The following is a 12,361-nucleotide window of genomic DNA, read 5'->3' as shown; positions in this document are numbered from 1 at the left end:
GTACCAAAATTTTATTTATTTTTTTATGTTTTTACAACTTCTAAAAAGTTAAGATGCTTTCTGACACCTATAACTTTTTTATTTTTCTGCTGATGGAGCTGTATGAGGGCTCATCTTTTGTAAGGCGAGCTGTAGTTTTTATTGATACCATGTTAGGATTCAAGGGACCTTTTTGCTAATTTTTTGGAGGGGGCAAGGTGACCAAAAAACTAAAATGCTTTTGCAGCATTCAATGTGTGGGTTATATAATGGGATATTTTAATAGATCAAGTCTTTTTAAGCCGCCTAGGGGACTTTAACATGTGATTGCTTGTACTATACCGTGTAATACTTCTGCATTACAGTGCACAGTCATGCTGGCACGCTAGTACATCCTGTACCCATCCTGCTAGTGCATCAAGTACTTCACACCCGACAATTATGTTTTGAAGGGTGCTGATTGGAGGACAGACGGTCTAACTGCTCAGATGATGCGGTAGCATCTGAGAGGGTGAAATTGCTGGAATTCGCATTATCTTCAATTGTGGCAGTAAGAGCTAGGTGCCTGTTGTATAATCCAGCTGGCACCAATGAACGATGGTGTGGGCCTAGCTCCTGAGTCCGTGTAATCACCGTGCCATACTATCATTCAGGTTAAAAGGGAGTCTGTGATTACGATTTTGGACTTAACCACCCTCTTCTCCATTCTGAAGAAGGGCACTGTTTAATTGAGATTTTTTATTTTATTTATTTTTTTGGGCCTGGAATATGACAGCTATGGACACCTTCAAAGCTAATTTGACAGAGTTAGGGCTCATGCACACGGCTGTTGCCCCGCCATGGCCATATTGCTTCCCGCATACCACTTGAATGGGTCCGCAAACCCGGAGATGCGGTGCGGAAGTACGAATTGGAACCTCACGGAAGCACTATTGAGCTCTTCCGTGGTCTTTCTGACGGTGTGGATCGCGGACCCCATTCAAGTGGATGGGTCCGCGATCCGCATGCGTCTGCAGCATGGGCATGGATCCCTTACGTTCGTAGGCATGAGCCCTTAGACAGAAGTCAGAGGGGCGCCAGAGAAGGAGCTGTCAGGTGTCCAGTTTTATGGGTTCATCACACAGACAGCATTGTGTATCTGCTATGTAGTGAGAAACATAGGAGCTGTGGAAGCCAAATAGTGTCAAGTGTTTACCTATTCCAAAAATGTTTATGAGCCCAAAATGCATGTAAATCAATCATTTAAAACATGGCTCTGAAGGTGTCCATAGCCTTAAGGGCACATGCACACGGCAGTGTAGTTTATGCAGGTTTTCATTGCACTGTCTTTTGCAGATTTTACTGGGTTTCCGTAACAAATCTGCACGAAAATCTACATATTACTTGCGGATGCCCCAGATCCTGGATCCCCAGATTGCAAAGGGCGAAATCTGCACTGAAAATGCACAAAAACAATGGATTTCAAAAACCACACCATGTGTCAATTCTTCCACGTGGAATATTTCCGCATCATGTAGAGAGTCTTTGAAAATTATCTAATTAGCTGGTGCTATATTGTGCTGCAGAAGAAAATCCCTGCTTAAGTCACTGTGTGCATTTGTCCTTAAAGGGTTTTTTCAAGATCTTTTTACTGATTACCTACCCTCTGGATAGATCATTAGTATCTGATCAGTAGGGGTCCAACACCTGGGAGACCCCCATCCCCTTTCGATCCGGATCAGCTGGTTGAGAAGGCAGTGGCACTCCTGTCTCTCTGCTCTTCCTAGGCCCGTGACGACACGTTCATTGATCGCTCGTTCATTGAGCGGCCCAGCCCCCTCTTCTCAAAACAGCTGATCAGTGGGATTCCCAGTTGTATGAACCAAATATAGAAATCATCCTGTTCTTGGTACGTTTGTAGTATGGGTAGTGACCGGTAGAAAGAATTTGCTCCTTTTGGTTGCAGAAAAAGAAGAGGAGGTAGTCTATTATGACACGTGTGAAGATCCTCAGGAACTGCAGACCTTTGAGCAGTCCAGTAATGGTGCAACATACACAATGCTCAGAAGAAAGGCGCAGCAGCTCGAGTCAAAACGGGGGAATATCTGTTCAAGACGAGCATTACTGAGGAACAAAAAAGTATGTTACATTCTGGTACAAGTGTAAAATGATACAGATCCTAACACCAGTTTGGCAGATAATAGTGCATAGGGATCCAAGTTACCTGATAGAAACCATTGAAAGCCCTAAGGTACTTAAAGAGAAAAATCTTCCCTGGCTGTGACGCTCTGCGCTGCGATTGGACAGCGTCACAGCCAGGGAGAAGGAGACGCCGCCTCATTGCATCGATACTAGTAATTAGCATACCAGGCGCGAGAAGTAACAGGGTCCACAGCGGGCGAACAGAGCAGCTCCCAGGAATAATATTAACTTTATTAGATCCCTGTTTGATGCCCTACATAAAGTGCCACTTATTTTATAATGTCTGGACCCATGAAAGGTCTTCTTCAAACTACAATTAGCAGACCGAATTCTCCCATCTGTCAAACTTTACTAAAACATGACCATCTACACCAGGCATCCTCAACCTGCGGCCCTCCAGCTGTTGTAAAACTCCAACTCCCACAATGCCCTGCTGTAGGCTGATACCTGTAGGCTGTTCGGGCATGCTGGGAGTTGTAGTTTTGCAACAGCTGGAGTGCCACAGTTAGGGGATGCCTGATTCTACAACGACCGTTCATCAATTACAAATGTAAGAACCCTGTGTGGCATTAGCTTAATATTACTACTAGTGTTTCCATATACATATTACACAGTACTTGTACTAAAGGGGCCCAGAAATACTGTATTGTTTGCCCTAATGTATTTTCAGGTTTCACCAACCACCATTTACGTTCTATTTTGTAAATGTATTATTATGATGTACTCGAAAGCTCCATTAATTCCATGGCTCTGTACTTGAAGAGGAAACTAACAAACTGGTACAGGGGACCCTGTCTGTGAGAGCTTACGATCTACAAGGGCAGGGAGATAATAAACAGAATAATCTATCTTGATAGTAACATCTACTAACATCACATACCTGTGTAGAAGCCAACATGACTGCAGGGGCATACTACAGGCTTGTTCACATTAAATGGGAATGGCTATGCATATGCGTAGATCTCCATGATGCCATGCACCATTAGCCTTCCAGCATGCATGTTTGCAGCTACCACATCTATATATCTTGTTTTTTTTTTTTGTTGTAGAAATGTGCAACCTTTGCTTCCCATTTATTGTTCAATGGCTGCGACAAACGTTTGTCCCGATAATCTACCCATGTAAGGCTTCTATCTTACTTCATGGGACCCTGCTGTTACGCGCACACCGTACATCAAGCATGTCAAACTCAAAGGGTAACATGGGCCAAAAAAACAAAATTTAAGTTTATGTGGGCCGCATAAAAAAAAATATATATTTTGTTTACAATATAATGCAGACGGATCCGTTCTGAACGGATCCACCGTCTGCATTATATGAGCGGATCCGTCTCAGACGGATCCGCTCTGAACGCAAGTGTGAAAGTAGCCTTAGGGGAGCGAACCTGGGATCTTTCATCCCTTGTCCTATTCAGCTCTATCAGGGTGAATAGGACTTCACACTGTCCCTGCTGCTCTGTGCCTTGTGCACACAGCATCAGGGATGTTACCATGGCAACCAGGGCTTCTGTAGCGTCCTGGCTGCCATGGTAACTGATCGGAGCCCCAGGCTTACACAGCTGGGGCTCCGATCAGAAGCTGCCACTGCACCACCAATGAGGGGGAGGGGAGAGGTCCCTGTGGCCACTGCCACCAATGATTTTAATACTGGGGGGGTTGAGAGGGGCTGGCGCACTGTGCCACCAATGATTTTAATGGGATGGGGGGTTGAGGGAGGGGCACACTGCACCACCAATGATAAATTACCCCTTTATACAGGAGGCTGGTACTGGCAGATCAGCAGTTAACCCCTCAGGTGCGGCACCTAAGGGGTTAACTGCCTCTGATCGCAGCTCCCTGTCAGCGGCAGGGTGCCGGCAATGCGATTCTGCTGTCGGCACCCGCCTCCTGTATTGTGTTAAAGACTGACTTTCACTATCAGGCAACACAGAGCGGCGCCCAGCGATGTCTCAGCACTCACCATTAGTCCTGGGCGCCGCTCCGTTCGCCCGCAGTGCTCCATTACTGTCTCCTCTCCTGCTCCACATGCTGCTGATTACTATCGGAGCGATGGGAGGAGACATCAGCTTCACTAGTGGGCGTTCCTTCTTCCTGGCTGTTGCGCTGTCCAATCGCAGCGCAGGGAGAAGGAACGCCCACTAGTGAAGCTGATGTCTCCTCCCATCGCTCCGATAGTAATCAGCAGCATGTGGAGCAGGAGAGGAGACAGTAATGGGGCACTGCGGGCGAACGGAGCGGCGCCCAGGACTAATGGTGAGTGCTGAGACATCGCTGGGCGCCGCTCTGTGTGGGAAATGGGAATAGTCCTATCATTGGTGGCTCAGTGCGCCCACCCCTCCTCCGCCCCTCTCTCCTCATTGGTGGCGCAGTGCGCCCGCCCCTCCTCCCCCCCTCTCTTCTCATTGGTGGCAGCGGCAGCAGCACAGGGGGAGGGAGGACAGCTTCCTTCTCCCTGTGCTGGTGAGAGAACATGAGCGCGCCGATAGCAGCGCGCTCATGTTCAGAGATACTAGACTGCCGGGCCGCAAAGATATTCATTGCGGGCCGCATGCGGCCCGCATGTTTGACACCCATGCCGTACATCCTTGGCGGTTAAAGGGAACAGAGGTGCAGCACAGTTATAGGAGCGGTTTCGTGTAATAAGCCATTCCCTTATGTGTCCATCACTTGAACAAGGCAGTTTTTTTATTTTGTTTTTTTTTATTATATATACACCTGAAGGTGAACAGTGACGATTCCTATTAAATAGGAGCAAACGGAGATCTTGAAGAATGTGATCAATTCATGCAGAAAGTATAAGGCTAGGTTCACATCTGAGGCCGGAGGTTCCAGGAGTAGTCCCAGCAGATTGTAGCAAAAATACTTGACAAAAACTGTGTGCATTGAATGCCAGAATCCATAACTCGTACCCGCTGGATCCCATTATAGTCTGTGGCATCCGGCATATGCTGGATCTGGAAGAGAAAAAGCTGAACAGCATGGCAGATGTGAGCCTAGCCTTACTGTGTAGCAGTAATACTGTATGAAATGGAACACTTCATTATACAAGGAATAACGTATATTTGCTAGAAGTAGAATACCTGTTACATTTTATAACACGTCGTATTTTTTTTTCTCTATGCAGGAAATCGGCTATCGCCATCATTTTCTCAATTTAGCTTCATTTACATAGATCAGTCATTGTCACTGCATGTGCCTGAACGATCGTTAATGTGATCGTTCATCCCCATACAGTTTCATTGTCGGCAGCACATTCCTGTTTAAATGTGGTGCTGTGATATTAATGATCTTAATATCCACATAAAATGCAGTCATCCAACAGTCCAGCGTTTGCTTGTCGGCTGATCGTCAGACATGTTTTCACTGGGCAATGCTCATGGACCAAATGTGCGGTTGTTTGCCCAGTCGTTAGCCTGTGTAAATGGGGATTAATCTGGTCTGTCACAACCAGTCGTTACTTCCACTTCTTTGGCCATAAAATGTTGAATGAATTTATATTGTATAGTTATTGTGAACTGGATAAATCATAACAATCATATGTGTGATTTCCTAAAGTTTAGCATTTCTCTGTGTGCTTTGTGTCCATCCCGATGCTTTTAGGATCAGTGCATAGAGACACAAGAGCTTAAGCGTCAGCAGTACCAGGAAACACAGAGGCGGCTTCAGCAGCATCATTTTGTACAGATGGTGAGTATGGAGTCTATGAATAGTTTGTTTTCTGATTCCTCGCCAAACCCCTAGTGCATGTGGAGACTTCTGTACCATTTAAACCAGTGTGTGGGAGACACTTTAACAGCGTTCTTTGTGTTAATGCAGAAAAGAGACAAGAAAAAAGAAGAGGAGAAAAAGAAAAAAGAATGGGTTGATCAAGAACGTCAAAAAGCACTACAGAGATTAAAAAGCTTTAAAGATGTGAGTGTTAAATTGCAGTGATCAAGTTGTGCACAGTCATGTTCTGCTGAATAGGATGGAAAATGAATTGAGGCAAGGAGAGAGCATATTTCATAATGGAAGTGTTCAATAACTTTTCTTTCCGTAGAAAAAAGAATCTCATGTTGTACTGAAAACCTCTCGAATGCAGTCACATGTACCCAGTAACTCCATGGGGAGCTTAAAACCTCCTAAGGAAGCCAAGGGGCCCACAAGTGGTTCAGCAGACATCCCTGACCAGATCCTTGTTCAGAGAGGAAATTCTGAGTGTAGATGGTCCAGTGATGACCCCTCCAAGCAAGATCATTTTCCACCGCAACCTGTTGTTCCTCCACCACCTCCTCCTCCTCCTCTTCCTCCTCCTCCAACAGCACCTCCCCCTCCCCCTCCTTTACCATCACAGACTTTGCTGCTGGGTAATCCAGCTCACATACCTCATTCATCTAAGACTCAAAAACTTCATGAACATCAAGTGTTGATAGGTGAAAATCAAACTACTCCAGAAAAATTAAAAGCCAATTTTAATCAACACTCAGGTAAGGAAATCTTATTAAAAGGAGTCTGTCCTCAGTTTTGACCATTCTAAACTGCTGACAGCACTAATTGTTGGCTGAAGAGAGCATATGATGGGCATACCTTTTTGTGGCATGTTTATTATTAGGAGTAGTGTGAATATGAACTTTCATTCTGCTTTTGAAAGTGTCCAGGTAGTGGAGTTTTACTGTTCTGCTCCCTGTCCTTATGTTCTGTGGAGATTAGTTTTCATCAGTCATCTCATTGTCATCACTAGGGATGAGCAAATCGACTTCTTGGAACTGAATCAGTGTTCGGGAAATGTTGTTGTTGTTGTTTTTTTTTTTTTGTTTTTGTTTTTTTTGTTTTATACAGTACAAATTAATTTATGAAGTTGAGACTTCGCAAAGCAATAACTTGGGCTCATCGGAGTCAATACATTCTAATACTGTACAGAGCAGGAACTAAGTTTTATGTAAATCGACTTTGGATGTTTCATCGAAGTCGATATGCGCATACCTAGTCATCAAAGGCAGGATTGTGATGACCGATATCAACTACATATACAGGTCCTTCTCAAAAAATTAGCATATTGTGATAAAGTTCATTATTTTCTGTAATGTACTGATAAACATTAGACTTTCATATATTTTAGATTCATTACACACCAACTGAAGTAGTTCAAGCCTTTTATTGTTTTAATATTGATGATTTTGGCATACAGCTCATGAAAACCCAAATTTCCTATCTCAAAAAATTAGCATATTTCATCTGACCAATAAAAGAAAAGTGTTTTTAATACAAAAAAAAGTCAACCTTCAAATAATTATGTTCAGTTCTGCACTCAATACTTGGTCGGGAATCCTTTTGCAGAAATGACTGCTTCAATGCGGCGTGGCATGGAGGCAATCAGCCTGTGGCACTGCTGAGGTGTTATGGAGGCCCAGGATGCTTCGATAGCGGCCTTAAGCTCATCCAGAGTGTTGGGTCTTGCGTCTCTCAACTTTCTCTTCCCAATATCCCACAGATTCTCTATGGGGTTCAGGTCAGGAGAGTTGGCAGGCCAATTGAGCACAGTAATACCATGGCCAGTAAACCATTTACCAGTGGTTTTGGCACTGTGAGCAGGTGCCAGGTCGTGCTGAAAAATGAAATCTTCATCTCCATAAAGCTTTTCAGCAGATGGAAGCATGAAGTGCTCCAAAATCTCCTGATAGCTAGCTGCATTGACCCTACCCTTGATAAAACACAGTGGACCAACAACAGCAGCTGACATGGCACCCCAGACCATCACTGACTGTGGGTACTTGACACTGGACTTCAGGCATTTTGGCAGTTCCCTCTCCCCAGTCTTCCTCCAGACTCTGGCACCTTGATTTCCGAATGACATGCAACAGTCCAGTGCTGCTTCTCTGTAGCCCAGGTCAGGCGCTTCTGCCACTGTTTCTGGTTCAAAAGTGGCTTGACCTGGGGAATGCGGCACCTGAAGCCCATTTCCTGCACACGCCTGTACATGGTGGCTCTGGATGTTTCTACTCCAGACTCAGTCCACTGCTTCCGCAGGTCCCCCAAGGTCTGGAATCGGTCCTTCTCCACAATCTTCCTCAGGGTCCGGTCACCTCTTCTCGTTGTGCAGCGTTTTCTGCCACACTTTTTCCTTCCCACAGACTTCCCACTGAGGTGCCTTGATACAGCACTCTGGGAACAGCCTATTCATTCAGAAATTTCTTTCTTTCTTACCCTCTTGCTTGAGGGTGTCAATGATGGCCTTCTGGACAGCAGTCAGGTCGGCAGTCTTACCCATGATTGCGGTTTTGTGTAATGACCCAGGCTGGGAGTTTTAAAAAAAGCCTCAGGAATCTTTTGCAGGTGTTTAGAGTTAATTAGTTTATTCAGATGATTAGGTTAATAGCTCGTTTAGAGAACCTTTTCATGATATGCTAATTTTTTGAGATAGGAAATTTGGGTTTTCATGAGCTGTATGCCAAAATCATCAATATTAAAACAATAAAAGGCTTGAACTACTTCAGTTGGTGTGCAATGAATCTAAAATATATGAAAGTCTAATGTTTATCAGTACATTACAGAAAATAATGAACTTTATCACAATATGCTAATATTTTGAGAAGGACCTGTAGATAACACTGGATCCATCATTCACAGTAGGGTGGGCCATAGCTCGTCTCCCTTCCTGCACAATAATCTCTGCCCAGGTCACAGAGCATATCTAGAGAACTCTCCCATAGAATTCAGTGACTCATCTCTAGACTTTAGTTTCCTGTGGGCCATTCGCTGCTGTAAAGCTAACCAAGGCAGCTAATGGTTGACTATTTTAGTTTTAGTGCCTAGATTGACATTGGTAGCTCCCTTTGTGACCTACACCTTGGCAAGAAATCATGGGACTTGTAGTTACCGGATGGCGGACAGATGGATTAGACTCTTATAAAAAGTAAGCTGGATAGGGGAAAATAAAACATCAGTATTAGGCTACATTCACACAACCGTATGTGTTTTGCCGTCCACAAATTGCGGATTCGCAAAAAAAAAAACGGATGACGTTCCGTATGGCATCAGTTTTTATTTTGTTTGTTTTTTGGCGGATCCTTTGTAACAATGCCTATCCTTGTCTGCAAAACGGACAAGACTAGGACATGTTCTGTTTTTTTTTTGCTGGGCTACGGAACAGACATACGGATGTGGATAGCACACATTGTGCTGTCCGCATTTATTGTGGACCTGTTGACATGAATGGGTCTGCAGCCTTTCTGCAAAAAATACAGAACGGACACGGAAACAAAATACATTCGTGTGAATGTAGCCTTATAATGTGAGCTAGATTTGGCCTATCCCTACATATATCCAGCAACCCAGTGCAGTTCCCCTCTGGCATATACTGCTTCAATATATCAGTTGTGTCCGGCTACTAGCCTGAAGTAGTTGGCCGGACACAACTAATATATGTGAAGGGGTCTTTAGAGTGGCTGCATGTGGCGCACAAAATTTGCACCAAAACCACACAAAAATTGCCTATAAATCGGCACTATTTATCTAGTTTTTGTTGTGGATTTTCTGCAGAGCTCATCCTTCTATTGAAAAGGGTGAAATCCACACAAGATGAAAGCCAATTGACATGCTGCAGATCTCAATTTCTGCACATAAAAGCTAAGTGTACATGAGATTAGACAAATCTCATACAATTTGCTGGTGCTGTTTTTCCCGCCCATAACCCACGTCGTGTGCATACAGCCTTATAGGTACAGGGAATGATTTCCGGTGTCTGTGGAAGCTGTTGTAGTGGAGTATCAGTCCATATGGTGCTCATGTTGGGACCTCTTTTTTTTATGCTGTGGGAATGTGACGGTAAGGGTCCATTCACACGTCCATTTTTTCTTTCCTGATCTGTTCCGTTTTTTCAGGAACAGATCAGGACCAGATCTGGACCCATTCATTTTCAATGGGTCCTGGAAAAAATCGGACAGCACAATGTGTGCTGTCCGTTTCCGTTGTTCCGTTCCGCATGTCCGTTTAAATATAAAACATGTCCTATTCTTGTCCTGAAAAATCGGATCCTGGTACAATACAAAGTCAATGGATCCGCAAAAAACGGATGACATTCGGATGTCATTCCGTATGTCATCCGTTTTTTGCGGATTCCGTTCCTGGAAACACATAACAAATTTTTTATTTTATTTTTTTTTTCAATTTTTTTTCAAAGAAATCCAAACAACTTTATTTGATTATTGAAATGTATACATGTTTCCGTTTTTTGCGGATCCGCAAAAAACGGATGACATACGGAAACATTTTCAGGAACAACGGATCCGCAAAAAACGGACCGTTTTTCAGGATGAAAAAAAACAGGACGTGTGAATGGACCCTAATTGCACTTTGCATTTTGCTGAAGGAGTATGGACATTATGCAGTGTCAGGTCATATATACGGATATGAAGTAAAAAACAAAAATGTGATGCTTTGTAGTAGTAGTAATCGTGGATGTAAAACCCACAGTTGAAACATTTTTAATCTCTGTATCTTGCTTTTAGGTTCCATGGAAGAGGTGTTGGCATCGTTGAAACGAAGTGAGAACCTCCTCCGCAGGGTGGAACCACCTCGGCCTTCAGTCACCAGTACAAGAGACAGTATTTTAATGGCTATAAGACAAGGAGTAACACTGAAGAAAGTGCAGAAGGATCCTGTGCCTAAAGGGCCTGAAAATGAACTGGAGCAGAGTATAAGAGCAGCGATGATGCGGATGAAAAAAGTATCTGCCGACTCCGATGATGAAGAGAAGAGCGAATATATTAGTGGGGATTGGGACAGTTAAGGGGATACACACTGCTACCAGATTTATGAAGATTGACTTTACTTTTTATGCTTATCTCACAATCTTCTATGCTGGTTTTGTGACATCACATAGTCACAGGCAATCATTTTAATGATCAGAAGAAAATCACAGTATACTAGCATCATAACCTCTATGGCTGACAAAACAGTATTGCCCTTCTAGTAGAACTCCCTCAAAGGTCAAACATGTTGGGAGAATATGGGGGTCATTTATCAAATGTGTAAAGTAGAACGGGCTTACTTGCCTATAGCAACAAATCCGATTCCTCCTTTCATTTTTCACGGCTCCTTTGGAAAATAAAAGGTGGAATCTGATTGGTTGCTATGGGCAAATAAACCAGTTCTACTTTACACCAGTTTGATAAATCTTCCCCTATGTTCTTAAATGTCCATTCACCTCTGATATGCCTTTAGCCAGATATTAACAGGTGTAACATGGATAGCACTAGAGTCTTCCTTAATTTCTACATATGAAATGCACTGGAAATATTTTAATTAATAATTAATTTAGATACCTTCATGCCTTGATTATAAATGTAAAGTCTACATTAAAAGGCCACTTAATACAATCGTCTTGGGCAACCTCTGTTTTATTTGCTGCTGAAAATAACTTATTAGGGACAAAGGTGATTGAGTTTTAATTTTACTAAAAGTTTGTGGATGCGCATAAAGGAATAGACCTGTGTATGTTATGCAAATGGCAAAATGTGGTGTATAGATAGTTGCCTTATACTGTAACTAAAGCTGCTGTTGAATGGCATACAGTACATTGGCCAAATAAATTGTGCTTACCCCAGCAACGTGAATAATGAATATATTGTCACATCGTTCCTCATAGCACCTAGAAAATATCACATCAGTTGCACAGTGTGCTATACAAGACTCAAATACTGCATGTAGATATGCAATGTAAGCCCAACAGGGTGAATTCACACATGGCAGATTTAGGCCACACTGATTCCTGTGTGGCAAAACCGCAGCGTATTACAGTACCAGCAAAGTGTATGAGATTACACAAATCTCATTGACACTTTGCAGATTTTTTTCAGTGTGGAAATTGACCTGCTGCATGGATTTCAAATGAAGTAGCATGTTAATTTTATCTGCAGATTTCACACTTTTTAATGGAAGGATGATATCTGCGTCAAAACCACATCAAATCCCCACCAAAAAACACAATTTAGACATGACAGATTTTGGTGCAGGTATGCTGCAGAAACGCACCTAAATCAGTGCGGCAATTTGTACGGCTCTTCTGCACTGTGTGCAGGTGACCTTACCGTAGCAATTTCGGCGACTTTCCGGTTTATCTGAATGGGGTATGCAGAGATACAGAACATACCAAAACACCCCCATCTAGAGTAATTCAGTTGCTGAAATTTCTACAATAAATCTGCCTCATACACGCGACCCAG

General features: G+C 43.3%; 1 protein-coding gene across 2 annotated transcripts in view; it reads left to right on the top strand.

The window, feature by feature from the left end:
- The window catches only part of WHAMM (WASP homolog associated with actin, golgi membranes and microtubules), a 34,573-nt gene extending 23,058 nt beyond the window's left edge, over nucleotides 1–11,515 (top strand). For both annotated transcript variants that reach the window (XM_044279583.1, XM_044279582.1), the window contains exons 6-10: nucleotides 1,925–2,097; nucleotides 5,760–5,846; nucleotides 5,976–6,071; nucleotides 6,199–6,625; nucleotides 10,646–11,515. In XM_044279583.1, coding sequence (XP_044135518.1) covers nucleotides 1,925–2,097; nucleotides 5,760–5,846; nucleotides 5,976–6,071; nucleotides 6,199–6,625; nucleotides 10,646–10,926 — 1,064 coding nt within the window. In that variant the 3' untranslated portion in view covers nucleotides 10,927–11,515. The remainder of the gene's footprint in view (nucleotides 1–1,924; nucleotides 2,098–5,759; nucleotides 5,847–5,975; nucleotides 6,072–6,198; nucleotides 6,626–10,645) is intronic.
- The last annotated feature ends 846 nt before the right edge of the window (nucleotides 11,516–12,361 follow it).

The sequence above is a fragment of the Bufo gargarizans genome, chromosome 2, assembly GCF_014858855.1.
Source record: "Bufo gargarizans isolate SCDJY-AF-19 chromosome 2, ASM1485885v1, whole genome shotgun sequence".
Taxonomy (NCBI): Eukaryota; Metazoa; Chordata; class Amphibia; order Anura; family Bufonidae; genus Bufo; species Bufo gargarizans.
This window is presented reverse-complemented; position numbering and strand designations above follow the sequence as displayed.